Source organism: Tenrec ecaudatus, chromosome 3, assembly GCF_050624435.1.
Source record: "Tenrec ecaudatus isolate mTenEca1 chromosome 3, mTenEca1.hap1, whole genome shotgun sequence".
Classification (NCBI taxonomy): Eukaryota; Metazoa; Chordata; class Mammalia; order Afrosoricida; family Tenrecidae; genus Tenrec; species Tenrec ecaudatus.
In genome coordinates, this window is record NC_134532.1 from 136,175,403 (window position 1) to 136,192,645 (window position 17,243).

Consider the following 17,243-nt stretch of genomic DNA (forward strand, 5'->3'; position numbering starts at 1 on the left):
CATGGAAGGTGGTGATGGATGCACTGAATATACTAAAAGGCCATTATTATACACTTTAAGTGGGTAAATTATACAGTGCGTGATTATATTGCAGTAAAGCTGTGGCAGATCATAAAAATAAGTAAAAGCTTAAGCAAGTGACTTCTTTAGTCATTTGACACGATTGTGCCAATCCCACGTTCACCATGGTTTCACTTAGATGGCAGCAGCCGCGCGAACCACTACACAGAGAACTTTAGAACACCACAATTCTTTCATGTAAAGAAAGGACCTGAACCGATGTTTGAGAGACATTTAGTTGTTCAGGCTGTAGCGATCCACATTCCAATGCACCCTCTTTTGGTTCCCTACATGGGATACAGTTGGCCACTATGTAAAATATCTGGGCAAACTTCCTTTTGAAAAGATGATGTGAAATGATCACTGACTTAGAACGTTAGATTCTGTTCCAACTATCGTCTAATTGAGGGGGGTCAAACTGGCAGCCCTTGGGCCGCATGCGGCCCCCGAGGTAATATTTTGTGGACCACGATGCTCTGAAATAAAATGAAAATAGAAAATATTATTATGAAAAAAATAGTGCTTAGGGGAGATTGAGGCAATACCATACACACAATTCCCTCTTTAACCCTTTAACTACTGAAGAGGAGTACACACATGGCCCAGTGCCTTTCCTGGGGGCCTGTGGATTTGTCTAAATGCGCTGACTCAGTTCCGGCGACGTTTGGAAGCGATGTGTCTGCCACGCTCAGTGCCACGTCATGTAAACAGCTCCCAATAGTGAAAGGGTTAAAAAGAGCACCCTGGGTTGAATCATACCTAGCAGCAGCGCTGGCTAACATTTTTAGAGGGAAGCCACTATGATTGTGTATCATGTTTGTCAGCTGTCCAACATTTTATGTTTTTTATTAGTTACTTTGCTATATTTTCTGGTCACAACATAAGAGGTAAGTGAAAATTAGCAGGAGGAAAGTGCTGGCAAGTGTTGGGTAAAAAATAATAATTTTAGTTACATACATGAAATAAAATAAATGTTTAAATAAAAGCAATTATATAGTGCTTTAATTATCCCATCCACATTCCTGAAGTCTCACTTCAAAATATAATTTAACAACATTTGCAAATGTGCTGTGGCCTGTGTGAATCTTGCCTGTTGCCCTAAATGGTCCGCATTTTCATTGAGTATGACACCCTGATCTACGTCACAGGAGTAGGACTAACTGGTATTTCTTCACAGGCATAAGCAAGCAGGAAGGGTTCAAGTCCAGGTATCCTTCATCTCAGGCATAAACAAGTAGGAAGACACTGAAAAATTTTAATATTCATACATCAGAAATTTCAACTAATAATCATGTCTCCTAGTCACTAGGGAAAGAAACCATCAATATTCTTTCTCTGAAGCACACCAAGTTAAAACAGAGTCAGCAGGTGAGTCAGACCTTGCTTAAAATTCCTAAGATCAAATTTACTTAAAATATGGAGTTTTTATTAGAGCAGATGGCATGATTTCTATTTTCTTTCATTTGGGGAGTAGCCTTTAATCTAAGAAACAAAATCAAGTCTTGGGTCTCACAGAGATTAAGTTACTACTAGGAAAATTCCTTTATATCCCAAAGACTTCTTCTCCCTTGTAGAAAATGCAGAACAAATTTTAAGTAGAAAAATGACAGGAAGTTTCATTTAGGCCACCTCTGTTTTGTGACCATACCAGGGATTATGCTATCTACATCCAGGAATAGCCTGTTCTTGAGTAGGGCTTAACAGATTGCATCTATCCGCCTTATGGGCTCATCAACTGCCCACTTATCTGGTCTACCCTTTTTATTGCCTTTCACCTAGAACAGACTCCAACATGCCTTGTCAGTACTAGGAAGGCCATCAGAATCTGCTTATATTCTAAAATCAATGCTTCAAATTTCAACTCAAAGGCTTGCTATTGGTACTTCCACACCAAGTTGGCTATCCACACTACCTTATCTGTTTCTTCTCTTCAAATAGCTATGAGGTCCAGAAAAAAAAAATAAAAACCTCATATCTTATCTTCTTGGATCCCCTTTCCTCACCAGGAAAATTTTGGACTTAATGGTCACTAAATTAATTTAGTAGCCAATATTCTATAAGTCTAAAGTAGTTGTAGATATTTTCTACCCCAATGACCTTCTACAGGGGACATCGGCTATTTACATTTGTATAGGATAATTGACCTGCTACAGAAGACAACTAGTATATAGGTGAGGCTCCTTGGTGGCTCAAATAATTGTGAAGTATTCTACCAAAAGGTTGGCAGTTCAAATCCACTCTTTGGAGGGTCCTTGGAAAAAAGGACTGGGAATCTGCTTCTGAAAGATCACAGTCATGGGAATCGCTCAGTGGAATACAGTTCTGCTGGCTAACACATAGCTCCTCCGTGAGTCTAAACCATTTTGATAGAAAATAGCTTGGTATTTAGCACCTAGCTAAAAAGGCAAGCATTTACATCTAATCTGATTCTAAGCAGAAAATAATTCCCTTAAAGGTTTTAAGAAATCTGGGAAGGATATAAGTATTATTTTACTTAAAAATTTAAGATGCCTTCACTTATGAATTCAAAAGTATCTAGCTGTTGGAGTTCTAGGGACAAACTTGTGAGAGTAGAGTGTCCCGTTTCATAGATAAAGATGGAAACTCCAAATAGGTCAGTTACTTCCTCAAGGTCACTCAGTAGGTGAGGTGGTGGTAACACAAGGAGCAATGAAACTGGTGATGATGGTAATGGTAATAGTGATGACGACTACTTACGCAAAACTTACTGTGCCAGGCATTTTTCTACGTGCTTTACATGCATGAATTCACTCCTTTTTACAACACTGCAAAGTGGGTGTGACAACTGTGATGATCACTTTTACATAGGGGGAAACCAAGCCAGAGAGTTTAAGTAACTTGCCCAAGTTTCAATGTGTGTAGGTAACAGTGCCAGGTTTTAACTCCTGGTGATCTGGTTCTAGAGCTTGTGCTCTTAACTATTACATATTATATTACATATTAACTATTACATATTATATTATACTTGGGTTTAATGAATGTTGAAGATGGAAAGGGGGACTTCATACTTTTGCAGTCTCACTGTTTTCACTCTACCACATCTGTAATGATGTAATCTTCCATTGTGTAATTTTAGTGTGTATTAAACAGGATTTTAATCTTGGTAGGAAAGCTGATAGCTGTAATAAGTATGACATTTCAGTATAAGAATAGCACACACACAGTTTTAGCAGAGCAAAGCAGGGAAAGAAAAAAAATATGGCGATCAGAGCAATGGTTATATTTTAGCAAGGCATAAAAACTTCTTACTTAAGAAGGAAAGCCTGTTAAAATGCTGATCCCAGGAACATACTTCCCAAAGATTGTGTTTCACCAAGTTTAAGGCAGGTTCCTAATATCTTCCTTTTTGAAAGCACATAGCCCCACCCTCACACCTTCATCAGATTATGCAAGGGTTCAGAAACATCTACTGATTCTCTGACCATTACACCCATTCTGGTCCTAGTGAGAAAATATCTTCAGTAAGATTTCAGACTGTGAGAAAGTTCAGCTAAGGAATTCACTAGGGTTCTGTTGCACAAAGCAATTAGAGCTAGTCCACTAATTATAATTGTTATTTAAAAAATCAAACTCTTAGGAATGTTTCACTCAGGTCTCTAAAACTTTACTGTGCAGAACTAAATTTTTCAGGTCTTTAATTTACCTGTGGGTCATGCAGAGTAAGCTTTAAATGTTTCTGTTCTGAGTTCCCTCCAACCCCCAAGTTGCTTAGTGTCATTTGAGAAGACACTGAAACCACTACTGCAGCCGTTCATGTTGGGTACTGTGGTTAATCATCTCAATCTCAGAGCCTGGATGAACCCACATAAAACTAACAAGGGGCAAAGCCATCATCCACTACACTGTTATGGTATGCATCTCCACCCCTACACCTGTCCTTGTTCCCCATGTTCTTTCACTCCTCTGCAAAGTCAGCCCATTCATTTTCAAACTACAGAAATTATTTGTCCTTCAGATTCCAATTCAAATGTCACTTCTCAACCACCCCAGCCTTTCATCTACCTCTCGTCTCATAAGACAGAGTTCTCAGAGTCTATCTGATAGGATCTTCTATTATGAAAATCTTACACTACTCCCTTTTATGACTGTTTCATTTAAGTTGGTATTGGCTTCCCTAAGTAGTGTGCAAGTGCATGGAAGATGTAGAACATGGATTATATTTGTGTAGCATTCCTTTTGGCTAGACGACTGCTAAGCACAAAAGGGAAGTTTCTACAGGTACTCTTTGACATCGATATTCTGGATGTGGTTTTCAAACTGAATATGAAGTTAGAATCTCTGCTTCATTGGCATCACCTTGATAAAGTGGATAGAATCCTTTAATGCCTGCGTGCCTTATAACGACTCAACCTAATAGGACAGTCCTTTCAAAATTTGTGGGGGAAAGTCATGCATGCTTCCTAAAGACATCTACATTTTCTTACCAATGTCTTGGGCATCTTGGTTGCTCTGTCTTGCTCTCATCTGCAGCTGGAATTTATGCTGGGAGGAGCAGAGATGCAGCAGGTACTGGCATACCTTACTGTTGTCTGTCTGGAACGAGTGTTTTATTCCATCTGATGTATTTTGCAATGTGATTTTCTTTTTCTATAATATTAACCATGGGTATTATCATTGGAAAGTTTCTCAGACTTTTTACATAACTAAGTTCTGTGAACTGTAAATAATAGGTAGAGATATTCTTTATATTTTACATCACTAGGAATGGGTAATCCTTGATCCACATTGAATATAAAAATATAATCCTAGGCTATATATAAATCAATATTATTTGTCAGATTTAGAAATGGTAGCCCAAATGAGACTATTTTCCAGCCACCTGCAAGGGAAATGAGGTTTTCTTTAATAACATTATTGGTCTTTCAAAGTTTCCATGACTGTTTAAAAAAGAACTATCACGAAGTAATTGTTCTACTCCTTTGAGCAAGAACATCTGACATTCATTAGGGGGAAAAGCAAAACACTTGAACATACTTTTGATTCTCTTTGGGGCAGGTCAATGGTGTTTTCGTGTTTCTCTAAAACAACCATCGAGTCTTACTCACAGAGACCCTACAGGACAGAGCAGAACTGGGCCCGCGGGGTTCCAAATCTACAAATCTACACAAGAGTAGATTGCCTCATCTTTCTCCTGGAGAGCAGCTGCTAGCCTTGAGCTGCAGGCCTGATGGTAAACAGCCCAATGTGTAACCCACTATTCAACCAGGGGGCCCTTTCGATAGTTAGATATCCCAATTGTGTTTAGATATCTCAATTATGTTCAAAACCAAAACATTACAGTTCATGAGTTTATATAACCATGATTCTAAACTGTTCAGTTTTCTACTTTTACTTCCAGAGAGAATATATACTGAAACCAGAAACCTATGAAAGTCCTGGAACTAGTTCATGAAACTCATTAAATCGCTGGGTCATGGAAATTCAATCAGCACTGCTGAGAGGACTCGCCTGTTGAGCAAGGCATGGCTGCTAGGGGTGATGATGCTTATCTTCCCAATCTACATCAGGAGGGTTCCTTGATGCGCGAAGTTACTACCTTGAAATACTTTTGACTTAACCGATAAGTCCAGATGGTTGCAATTTAATTGAAGTTAATTGAGCATATAACCAGCTAGGAATGTAGAGCACTTTTTCAAAATTTACATACTGAGAAAACTAGCAACAAACAAAACCTCAGTAATATTTCTAAAATTAACAAAGAAGAATGACATATTATTAGGATATAGTAGCCCTACTGAATGATAAGGTCTAAGTTTTGTGTCAGAATATTCAATCTGTTACATTGGAAACCGACAAAATTTGTTTCAAAACAAAATATTAATGAAAGATTAAACAGACATACAGAAAAAGAAATCTTCTTGGTTTCCCTCCAGGGAAAGCGGAGGACTAAAGTGCGAATTCCATTGTGAACCTCAAACACAAGGACGCCTTTAGAACAGACTCCAAGCAATATTCCTGTTTGCGATTTTTTCTCTGGGTGTACCCGGTGAAAATGAACCCCATATTCTGTCAGTCTTTGGCAAACCTGTTGGAGCAATATCATAGCAGAGAATCAAACAATGGCAAAAAAGGGACATAAAGATATTGAAGTTCTACCCAGATAATTTCATGTAGAAATGATAGTCTTCAACAAGTGATCGGATAGAATTGAGTCTCCATTTGTCAAAAAATTGAATCCATTTCATTTTAGAGGTGAAAAGATCACAGACCCAACTATGAAATACAAAAGTTGATGGAAAATTTCTTGATCTTTAATGCCATTCTTCAATACACAATTTAAGTTCCCTTGTATAAGAGCTAAAATTATAAAATGTCAAGAAGTAAGTCTGTGGTAATAGTTCTTTAAGAAAAAAAAACCAAACAATCCTATAACCACTATGGGCTTGCCTGTCATATCTAAGCAGTCACCAAATTGCATTGTTTTGACTTTTAGAATGTGACTTGACTTCAACAGGGTGGAGATACCATGAAAGCATAAGTGGGTATGGGTTCATCACAGCTTTCTCTCACCGCTCTCCAACATCTTAGCCGCGTGACCTAGGAAAGCTATAGGTCCTCTTTGAGCTTCAGTTCTCTTGTTTACAAAATGGGAATTAAAATACAGTCATGCGTAGCTTAATTATTCACCTAACACTCTGTGAAATTGGATGTCATGTGATTTGGATGTTGCACCAACCCTGTATTGTATAAAGATAGCCTCTGGATTATCAACAAGTTTCATTCCTAAATCTGTCTTTAAGTTGAATTTGTAGGTAAATAGAAACAGTTAGGTATAGTTCATACTTAATATCAATCAAATGCCTATCACTTTTAGAAAAAAAAATTAAAGAAACACTTCAGATACAGACCATCTTTCACATAGTACAATAACAATGTTTTGATGTGTGTTACAAAGTAGTGCCAGCTTGTTACTATGGACCACTGTATACACCGAGTTTTTAATATAATAGGTTTTGCAAGTGTTGGGGGCCACAGATGTTAGGCAGTGCATGATAATATAGGGCTTTAGTCAACAAATGAGATGAAATGATGCATAGTATCAACTATATGCATCTTTTAGATATCTATATCTCTAACACTTCTTTACTACTTTGAAAAACAGAAAAAAGCCCACGGTCTATCATTTGCGCGCTTGCATGCTTACCTTTAAAAATTCTAACTCTGTCTCTTTTTCCGAAGCTCCCACATAGGTACTATGCAATTTGGGCAACTCTTGTTTAATATGGGAAAGCTCAAGTTTTTCCATTACTCTGGCAGGCAAATAATGCTCCAGTCTAAAGTAAGACACGCCATAAACCTAGAACAGAAAATGAATGTTCTCATAAGAAAGCCTGTTTGCTTAGTATAGGGTTGAACCCTGCTCCTTCTTTTCTTATCTGGGCCAAGAGATATTTCTACTACTTCCTCCTCTCCCTGAGGAGTGAGATTAAGAGGAAATGCTAGTTTCTATTTTATTCACTGGAACCCATTGACTAAATTGAATAGCAAGCTTGTGGAGAGCCTGACAGTCAAGGACCTCATTCCATTGCAAGCTCCAAGCAAAACAAAACAAAACAAACAAATCATGTTGGTGATCTAGTTTAAGGTAAACACCGCAGAATCATTGTCAAGAAGAATGGTACTCCACGGCTGTATTCTTTTCCAAACTTCAAACTCATTGCCACTGAGCTCATAGTGATCTCTGTAGAACAGGGTAGAACTGCGAGCATCTGACACTAACTCTTTTCAGGAGTCGACAGCCTCATCTTGTCCACAAGAGGCAGCTGGTGGTTTCAAACTGCTGACCTTGTGGCTAGCAGCCCAACACGTAACTTTACCAGGGCTCCTGTGTTCTTTTGGAAGTAGGCAGGTCGGCCTTTCTTCGGAAGTTCGTCCTAGTGTGTGCAAGTCTCTTCTTGGGGAGGAGCCAAGCATTTAACCGTTTGAATCACTCAGAGTCCTCACTTCACTAGAGTCAGGACCAACATCATGAAGTTGCTCACAAGTGGTGTATCACTTGTCCTTGTTTTGTCTTTTTAAAAGCTCTCTGTTTTCATAAACATTGAGCTTTGCACATATCTTCTCCAAATAGTGAGCTTTGCTTGGCTCTTGGTCTACCAATGAACAGAGAAATGTGGAAGAGAGAAGATCCCTTTCATCCACTTTTGGGTGGTCATCCATCTGTGTGTTTAGTCTTTACTACAGTGGTTCTCAACTTTCCTAATGCTGCGACCTTCTAATACAGTTCCTCATGTTGTGATGATCCCCCAACCATAAAATGATTTTCGTTGCCACTTCATAACTGTAATTTTGCTACTGTTATGAATTGTTATGTAGATATCTGACATTCAGGATGTGTTTTCATTGTTACAAATTGAACAGTTAAAGCATAGTGATTAATCACAAAAACAATATGTAATTATATATTGTGAAATATTTATTTCCAATTCTAAATAAATGAAATTTTGTCTTGAAGCATGGTGTAACATGGGAAACAGTCTTCATGCCGGGTACTCATATGTGGGCCTATCTACATGTGGGCAGACCTGACTGGAGATGGAAGAGAGGAGCAGTGTCTCGGTTCCTAAAATCATCAGAAATATGTGTTTTATGATAGTCTTAGGTGACACATGTGAAAGGGTTCATTCCACCCCCAAAGGGGTCGTGGCCCAAAGGTTGAGAATCGCTGCTTTACTAACACTTGCAAAAAAGATGGGTCGGTGCTGGGCATACTCCCAAATAGGATAATTTTAAATAGAGGCAACATCAAGAAGTCCTGCTGTATTAGAACAATGTACAAGGGGAAATCGGTCATTTCAAAGAATCAAACCAGCCTCAAAAAGCTCCAGATCTTCAACTAGGCTTTGTGCCCACTACACCATGGGTTAGGACATCAACACAAATATGGGCCTGAAAGGAAAACATGAATCTTGCCTCTGGTTGGTAATCTCCATACTCTGCCTGGAGAGCTAAGGAAGCTAGCAATACGGAAGTCTCGTCGTCACAGTGCATCCTCTCCTCTAGGAGATCTTTCCGCAGCTGAAGATAATACTGGTGACAGGTCAGGGTATGCCTGAAACAATAAACACACTCACATACACAGACCACCTAGGCTTTTTATGGTGAAGCTGGGTGATTTTCATTATGGGCATGCAGAGGATTAAGGTCCGAGTTCATCTGAATCGAACAGTTTAGTATTGGACAACAGTAATAACAGCAGCAGCATGCAGAATGCAAAATAAAGACTCAGTGCACTCACTGTATTAGACTAACGTCATCCATAAAAAACTTAATCCGGAAAAACATAGTAAAGCTAACAGCAGCTTTGCTCTTCTTCTTTGGTTCTTCTTTCCATCCCTCGGGGGCCACTTTGGTTAATTTTAAATCAGGATCAACAAAGAAATATTCATTATCTAAAAGAGAATGAGAAAAACATTCAGATAAAAACAAAAGGCAAAACATCACTGTTTTCTTCTGATTTCTTAATTTTTATCAGACTTACACAACATTGTGTCATAGAGGGAAACCTGACTGCTCAGACAGATCTGTACTCAAGACCTGGCCATGTAATTTACCGCCTGTGTGGCAACAAAGGAGGCCATTTCCCCAGCTATAGGTGTTCTTGTCTGCAGAATAAGACAGTGCTCACTTCTGCTTTATAGGCTTGATGTAAAGATCAAACAGTGTAATGGGAATAAAACATTTGGTGAAGCGTAGCACGTGTTAAATAGTCAACAAATACTGCCTTTACAAGGGTGCATTGAACTATCAGTCAAAAACCTACAGGGAACAGCAGTCACAATTTTACATGCTTAAGTGTCATCATTAGCTCTCTCCAAATAAAAGTATTATTCAAAAAAATCTTTTACCCAAAATGGTTAAAAAATTATGTATGTTATAGAAATTCTTACTATCTTTATGTAGATAGCAATATGTGATTAGTAAAAAGTCCAAATTAGCAAAGTGATAGAACATTTCTATGTATAGTTGACAATTTATCAGATGATTCCATAGGTAAATTATTAGTTTTTTAAAAATCATTTTATTGTGGGCTCGTAGGATTCTTATCACTATCCATACATGCACCCATTGTGTCAAGCGCATTTGTACATTTGTTGCCATCATCATTCTCAAAACATTTGCCTTCCACTTGAGCCCTTAATATCAGCTGCTCATTTTCCCCTCCCTCGCCACTCCCCCCACCTCATGAACCCTTCATCATTCATAAATTGTTATTATTTTGTCATAATGTTACACTGCCCGACGTCTCCTCCTGCCCTCTTCTCTGCTGTCCATCCCCCAGGGAGGAGGCTATATGTAGATTCTTGTAATCAGTTCCCCCTTTCTATCCCACGTTCCCTCTACCCTCCATGCATCGCCACTCTCACCACTGGTCCTGGAGGAGTCATCTGTCCTGGATTCCCTGTGTTTCCAGTTGCTATCTGTACCAGTGTACATCCTCTGGTCTAGCCAGATTTGTAAGGTAGAATTGGGATCATGATAGTGGGGGGGGGGGGGGAGTAAGCATTTAAGAACTAGAGGAAAGTTATATGTTTCTTCGTTGCTACCCTGTACCCTGACTGGCTCATCTCCTCCCCACAACCCTTCAGTAAGGGGGTGTCCAGTTGAATGTCAATGGGCTTTGAGTCTTCACTCTGCACTCACCTACATTTACAATGATATGATTTTTTGCTCCTTGATGCTTGATACCTGGTCCCTTCGACAGCTCGTGGTAAATTATTAGTTTTGAAGGAACAAGAATTCAATAAACCATCTTGAAGCAAGTATCACATTTCTTTTATGCTGAAGGCATTATGATCTTGTATAGCTTCAGGATTTGGCTGGATTGCCATTTAGGGTACTTGGCTATATACAAAAAATGTGCTGGGGTTCGGCTTATACACGGGTCAGTGGTAGCATTAGTAATGCTGTGGATGGCAGTGAAGACTGTGCTCTGTATGAAAATGACAGCAGTGATGGTGATGATGGCGATCTCAGTGAGGACAGTGCCTATGATGACCTCACACCAGCTGAAGCTCTGCACTGGGATACGGATCATGATGAGGAATCCAGTTTGGAAGGATTTTAACTCATAACATTTTAGCTTGGTTGCTGATTGAGCTCAGGGAATAGTACTCTTAAGGTATCATTGTTGATACCTTATTCTTTTTGGTTGAACCTATTTTCCACTTACTGTGCTGGTTTACTAATGTTAAATTACTTGTGTCCTTTTATTGATGTTTTTTATTTAAAATAAGTATTTAAATACATTACTCCACTGATGTCTCAATTTTCAGTAATTTTATTTTCATTCGTTTTGATTATTGAAACTCACCAATAGCGTCTGCATTTTCCACCCTAGGCTTATACTTGAGTGAATCAGTTTTTCTGGTTTCCCAGGTAATAATTAGGTACCTCGGCTTATACTCATGTTGGCTTATATTCAAGTATATACGGTAAGTTTTCTAAGGTAAGTTCCTAGCTAAATAAAACCAAACCAAACTAACTGCCATCAAGTAGATCTTGACGCATGGAGACCCTGAGAGCTACCTCTTGGGTTTCTGAGACGGCAGCTCTTCAAAAGAGAGCAGACAGCTGAGTCTTTCGCCCACAGAGCAGTTATTGATTTTGAACTGTTGATCTTGCAATTACCAGCCAAACACGAACCTCTACGTCATGGGTATTCGACGTGCTGAAGAGCGGTTTTAAAGTGAAAGGATTTCAAGAGGGTTTCTTGTCGCGATGACTACTGTAATAGATAAATACAGAGGTCCTTCCGGTCCTGTCGCTGTGAGAACACCGTGGCTGCACGCCTCCTAGGGTTCAGCATGTGCAGTACTTTAAAAATATGCAAAGTGACTTATGTTCAGTTATCAATCAGCAGCATTTTAAAAACACTGTGTGATTCTAGGGTAGCAGGCAAAACTGGCGTGGGAGTTCAGTCATACGGCCCGTTGGCATATTCCAAATCGTATTAGCAGGACAGCCACCTCTTTGAGAGGAGCCCTGGGGGCATCGGGGTTACATACTGGCCTGCTTAACCGTAAGGCCGGCAATGCAAAACCACCACTTGTTCTGTGGGACAAGATGCGGCTTTCTACTCCTATAGAAAGTTAAGTCTCAGAAATCCCATAGGATCACCATGAGTTGGAATTGACTCGATGGCAGTGAGTTTGGTGTTTTGGGTTTTCATTTCTATAGTACACATGTAGGCAACTAATACATATAATTATCACAAAATATAATTATTAAAGTTTACTTTTATATTGACAAAATTAAAGAAAAAATCCTATGCAGGTAAAGAAGTTGCTTAAATGTTAGTGACAAATGCAGGTATTCAAACCATGCGCCAAGTGGGAGATGAAGGGTGTCCTTAACTCACTTTTATTTCTTAATGCTATCTTTCTCAGGAATCAAAGCAAAACCAAGGAAACAAAAACCAGGAAGGCAGTCTGTTGCCAAATTGCCGTGCTGTGCCCTGAATTTAAAATGTGGTGGTACCTTTGAGGGTAGCTAAGGCAAACAAATGATGCTCCACTAAGCCAATATGGGCCACAACCATATCGAACACATCTTTACATAGGGTTTTGGTATCACAAGTCATTTCCAGTCTTTGTCCACTCAGAAGCAGTATGTTTACTTTTCTTCGGCTCTCTTCACCCTTTCCTTTCTTGGTCTGCAATGGATAGAAACCAAGGGGATTTGTTAAGGAAAATGTTACAAGAATTTTTATCTAGTGATTAAAAAGAATTCATGAAATTTTATAGGAGTGAGATAAGTTGGTTTTTACTTACAAGTATAGACCGTGGCAAATCCAAAGATATAAATGGCTCAATTTTCATTTTTACAAACTCAGGGCCAAAGAAATTCTGAAAATCATAGAAGTAAAATCAATTGTGTTTACTAATTATTATAAATCTTTCTTCAACAGACAATATGGCGATAATAACAATAAATTTCACATGAGACCACCAATTAAATGACTGGTAGCAAATGCAGAAAGTTTCAACAAATCATTGCCATGGCTTTCACAGACAATAGGATAGGAGTGTGTCCTATACGAAGTGTGAGTAGAGCACAGTTTCATTTTCTACCAGGAACGTGAAATATGAACCCCGGTTATATATTGCTTGAAAGGGTTTCATTTGAAAAACTAGTAGTCTAGATTGTTAAAGTAACAGAGTTATCAAGCTCTTCTAAAGAGTTCATTTGATAATTCTAACATGGGAAGTGATGGAATGGAATCTCATTGTTTTAGAGAGCACTCTGCAATTTCTTCAAGACAGGTCGCAGTTACTTTGCGACTGTAAACTCACATGTTTATTTGTAATCATGTTCTTGGAACCATGTGACACTTTGTTATTGTGCCAAATGTTGTTAACTAGCATGGCAGACATAGTTAAGTGCTTATCACTAGCTAAAAGATTGGCAGTTTGAACCCATCTCAAAAGAAGCACCTCGGAATACAGGCATGGCAAGTTTTGGAAAGTCACGGCCCTGAAAACCCTATGTTCTAGTTTGCACACATAAGGTCACCGTGACTCAGAGTCAGCCAAAAACACCAGGGGCAGGATCAGTATCATAGAGCATCTGACCTCCGGCAAGAACGAACACAAGGACACAGGAGATGGGGAAAGTGGGAGCTACAGTCTGCAATTACCGCTTCTCATGCTACTCACCCACTTTCCTGATGCATAGTATCAAATCCTCTACAGAGGCTTTAGTCAAGAGAGAACAGGTTTAGATTTCAAGTGGGGAAAGAATTGAGAACTGACTGGTTACATTCAAATGGGTAAAAGGAAGACTACAAGAAGTGATCATCTAGAGGCCAAAGGTAAGTGGTGTGTGTGTTCAAAACAATGGAGATTTATTTTTGTAAGGTTTATCTTTTACTCTCACTTAGTTGCTTGGTATAGAGATTTTATTCAATTAATAGTGTGTGCAACATGTGAAAGATGCCATTTCAGTGAAATTTTAATATCGAGGATTTGCTTAGACTCAACAGACCAATTAGGCACATTTACAATATGATTAGAAATAGAGCAGACACAAGGAAATGGTCCTCCATGTCTAAAATAATAGATATATAATAAAGATCAACTATGATAACATGGTATTATCAAGTTCAAATTGGCTTATACCAAAAGAAAGCGGGGGTATCCTAAACATTTATTTTTGTGTGAAATAATATTTATTCAACCATGAAACTGATCTTCCAAAAATAATAGGCTACTTCTATTGAACATAACGAAAATGTGTGAACAGCATAAGATAAGGGAAAAACTGGGACTTCCTAAAAACTAAATGCATGTGTTTATCAAAGTCGTTACTCAATGAGGAAAATGTAAACACACAGACGAGGAAATGTTCTTGGTTGTAACATGTAAGACCAGGGACCAGGATCTAAAATGAATTGAAAAACTGAACAACAATAAAGACCAAAAATCCAATCAAAATGTGGTCCAAGTACAGGACACTTCATCAAAGAGGGCATGTAAAAAACTAAAAACATAGAGATTTTGCAAATGGCCATCACAGACATAACTATGAGTCTCTTCCTGGATGTTGCAAGGGGCCGTGAAGGAAACCAAAGACTCAGAAGAAAGTAATCCATTGCACTAAAGGCCCATGTGAACCAGACTCTTCTAGGTGTGGAAGATGCCGCCAGGCTACATTCTTAGCCACAGGATGAAGGACAGAGTAGAAAGTTCCAGTTAGAGTGGGAGAAAAAGGTAAATCAAAGCCCAAATTAGCAAAAGTGGTCAGACAGACTTACTGGACTGGTACATTAGAGGAGCTTCTGCAATTATTCTCCTAAAATCCCCTCTTAACTTGGAACTGAAGCCACTCCGGAGGCCACCGTGCAGCCAAGTAACAGATTGGCCCGAATAATATGCAAGGACACCCATTGGGAAGTGCACCTTTAAGCCATCAACTACACAAAAGCTAATGTTCAACAGGTATGAAGTCACATAATATCATTATAAAGAAAAGAATCTGGTGACTTTTTAAGAATATGATCATTTAATAGAATCTAGTAACGGGTTCAATGTAAAATTTGTCACCTAAAATATTTTTTTTTCCTTAAGAACTATGAGGGGAACAAATTCTATAGACTTATTTAAGGCACAAAATTCATATTTATTATAGAATCAGTTAATATATTTAGTACAGAATTAAAGAAAAAGTATTATTAGATTTTACATCTTTATATTTACTTTGTTTTTAGATTAATATACATTACAAAAGAGTTCTGCTCTTATCCATCAAATTGCTAATACTAAAAAAGGGATGATAACACCCAGAGTTGGAAAGAATATAGGGAAATGGCAAGGTCATAAGAAGAATAAGTTGGTACCAACTTTCTAAGAACAATTTGACAATATGTATCAAAGGTCTTAAAACATATCTGCCTTTGCCATGGCTATATTACTTCAAGGAACAGATGGACCATGGTTTAGTTGGAGGGATACTCATCAGAGCATTGAATATAGCAACAAAATCAACACATGAGAAATATTTAAAATGCCCAATTGGAAAGTGATTACAGAAATCATATGTAAATCAAATCACATAATAGATAACGTCACATACAGCAACAACAATATTCTAAAAAACACAAACTCACTGCTAGCTGGTCCTTGTCGATTCATAATGACCCTGTGGGACAGGGTCGAATTGCCTGGTTGAAGGAGGTAGAAAGCCAAAGCTCTCTCTGGCAATTCCCAACTGCTGACCTTTTGGTTAGCAGCCCCACAGGCTACCAGGATTCCCAACAATACTACAGAAGTTACAAACTACACAAGACTCTTCACAAGAAGAATAAGGCCATGAAACTAGACCAGGGGTTTTCAACCTGTGGGTCGTGACCCCTTTGGGAGTTTAATGACTCTTTCACAGGGATCACCTGATTCATAACAGTAGCAAACTTATAGTTATGAAGTAGCAACAAAAATAACTTTATGGTTGGGGGTTCACCACAACATGAGGAACTATATTAAAAGGTCACAGCATTAGAAAGGTTGAGAACCACTGCACTAGACAAATAGACCTATTTAATATCCTACATGAAAAAAGATAGACGTTTTCTTCCTGTCTGTAGATGGTGCGGTGTGAGAATATGCTGTCTGCAGCTAATGCTGTCGCTGTGCACTCTCAAGTGAGTTACGGCTAAGGTTCTGAGAACGGCAGAGCGGAAATCGGGGATGCACTGGATAACTTTCTTGAGCTTTGGAATCAATGCTGGCTTTCTGTGGCCTCGGGTTTCCTGGCCTGTGGGGCAGTTCACTTTAAGGTTCATGCATCTGTTTTGATAATATACAGTTCAGATAGACCGGGGGTGGGCTCCTGAAATGATGCTAGCGCAGGGACCGTGCTGGGCCAGTTCTACTCTGCCATCTAAGGTTGCAGTAAGTCAGGATCAAGCTGAACAAAATGATCACCATCATCATCAACCTGACAGTAAACAACAAGCTACTGTAACACTGAAAGCAGTTAAAGATTGTAATACCCACTAGCGAAATAGCTAATCCCAATAGAAACTGCTGTCAGATTTCTTTTTCATCTGCAAGCAAATTTTTTAAAGTACTGTATATGAGCCGAGTTTTTCAGTATTTTATGCAGTGTTTGTGGTAAATTTAGGTGCCTCGGCTGATATTCGGGTTGACTTATATGCGAGTATGCACAGTACCTTGCTTAACAGTGGACTTGTTCAACTAAGGTTAACTGCCATAACTTGGAAAATGAACTTACCCTCAGTTTTCTTTGGGTCATGGCAGTTTCTAGGGCCATTTCTCTCAAGGGGTCCCTGGTGATGTCAAGCATAGACGCTTTGATCGTGTCTCCCGGGAACAGACTCAGCCGAGACTGTCTAAGGGCCATTCTGGCTTGTAGCTGTATCATTTCTTCTTCTTGCCGCTTTAGCATGATCTCCTGATTGAGGAAGCTGCCTTCTAGGGGTGTTTCATACTGTCTGCTATAAGGAAACGAGAAGAAAAGTGAGTTTCGGGAAGAAAACAATTATTTCAAGGGGAATCAGGAAGCCACAGTATTAAAGTATCAAGCATTTAACACTTCTTATTATTTCCTTTCAGAAAACTCCTTCACCTACACAGCAACATTTCAGCCCTACTTAGAACATACTGCTGCGGCATGCTTTTATGTTTTCAGTGGGCACACTCTAT

At 38.9% G+C, this 17,243-nt stretch overlaps 1 protein-coding gene across 17 annotated transcripts in view; it reads right to left on the minus strand.

The window, feature by feature from the left end:
- The window catches only part of PTPN13 (protein tyrosine phosphatase non-receptor type 13), a 234,606-nt gene that overhangs the window by 83,589 nt on the left and 133,774 nt on the right, over positions 1 to 17,243 (minus strand). For 14 of the 17 annotated variants that reach the window (XM_075544059.1, XM_075544052.1, XM_075544056.1 and 11 more), the window contains 8 exons: positions 16,813 to 17,035; positions 12,855 to 12,929; positions 12,562 to 12,736; positions 9,320 to 9,473; positions 8,995 to 9,133; positions 7,226 to 7,378; positions 5,924 to 6,106; positions 4,506 to 4,668 (listed from right to left, as the gene is read on the minus strand). In XM_075544059.1, coding sequence (XP_075400174.1) covers positions 4,506 to 4,668; positions 5,924 to 6,106; positions 7,226 to 7,378; positions 8,995 to 9,133; positions 9,320 to 9,473; positions 12,562 to 12,736; positions 12,855 to 12,929; positions 16,813 to 17,035 — 1,265 coding nt within the window. The remainder of the gene's footprint in view (positions 1 to 4,505; positions 4,669 to 5,923; positions 6,107 to 7,225; positions 7,379 to 8,994; positions 9,134 to 9,319; positions 9,474 to 12,561; positions 12,737 to 12,854; positions 12,930 to 16,812; positions 17,036 to 17,243) is intronic. The other 3 variants (XM_075544061.1, XM_075544053.1, XM_075544066.1) reach the window with 1 other exon arrangement.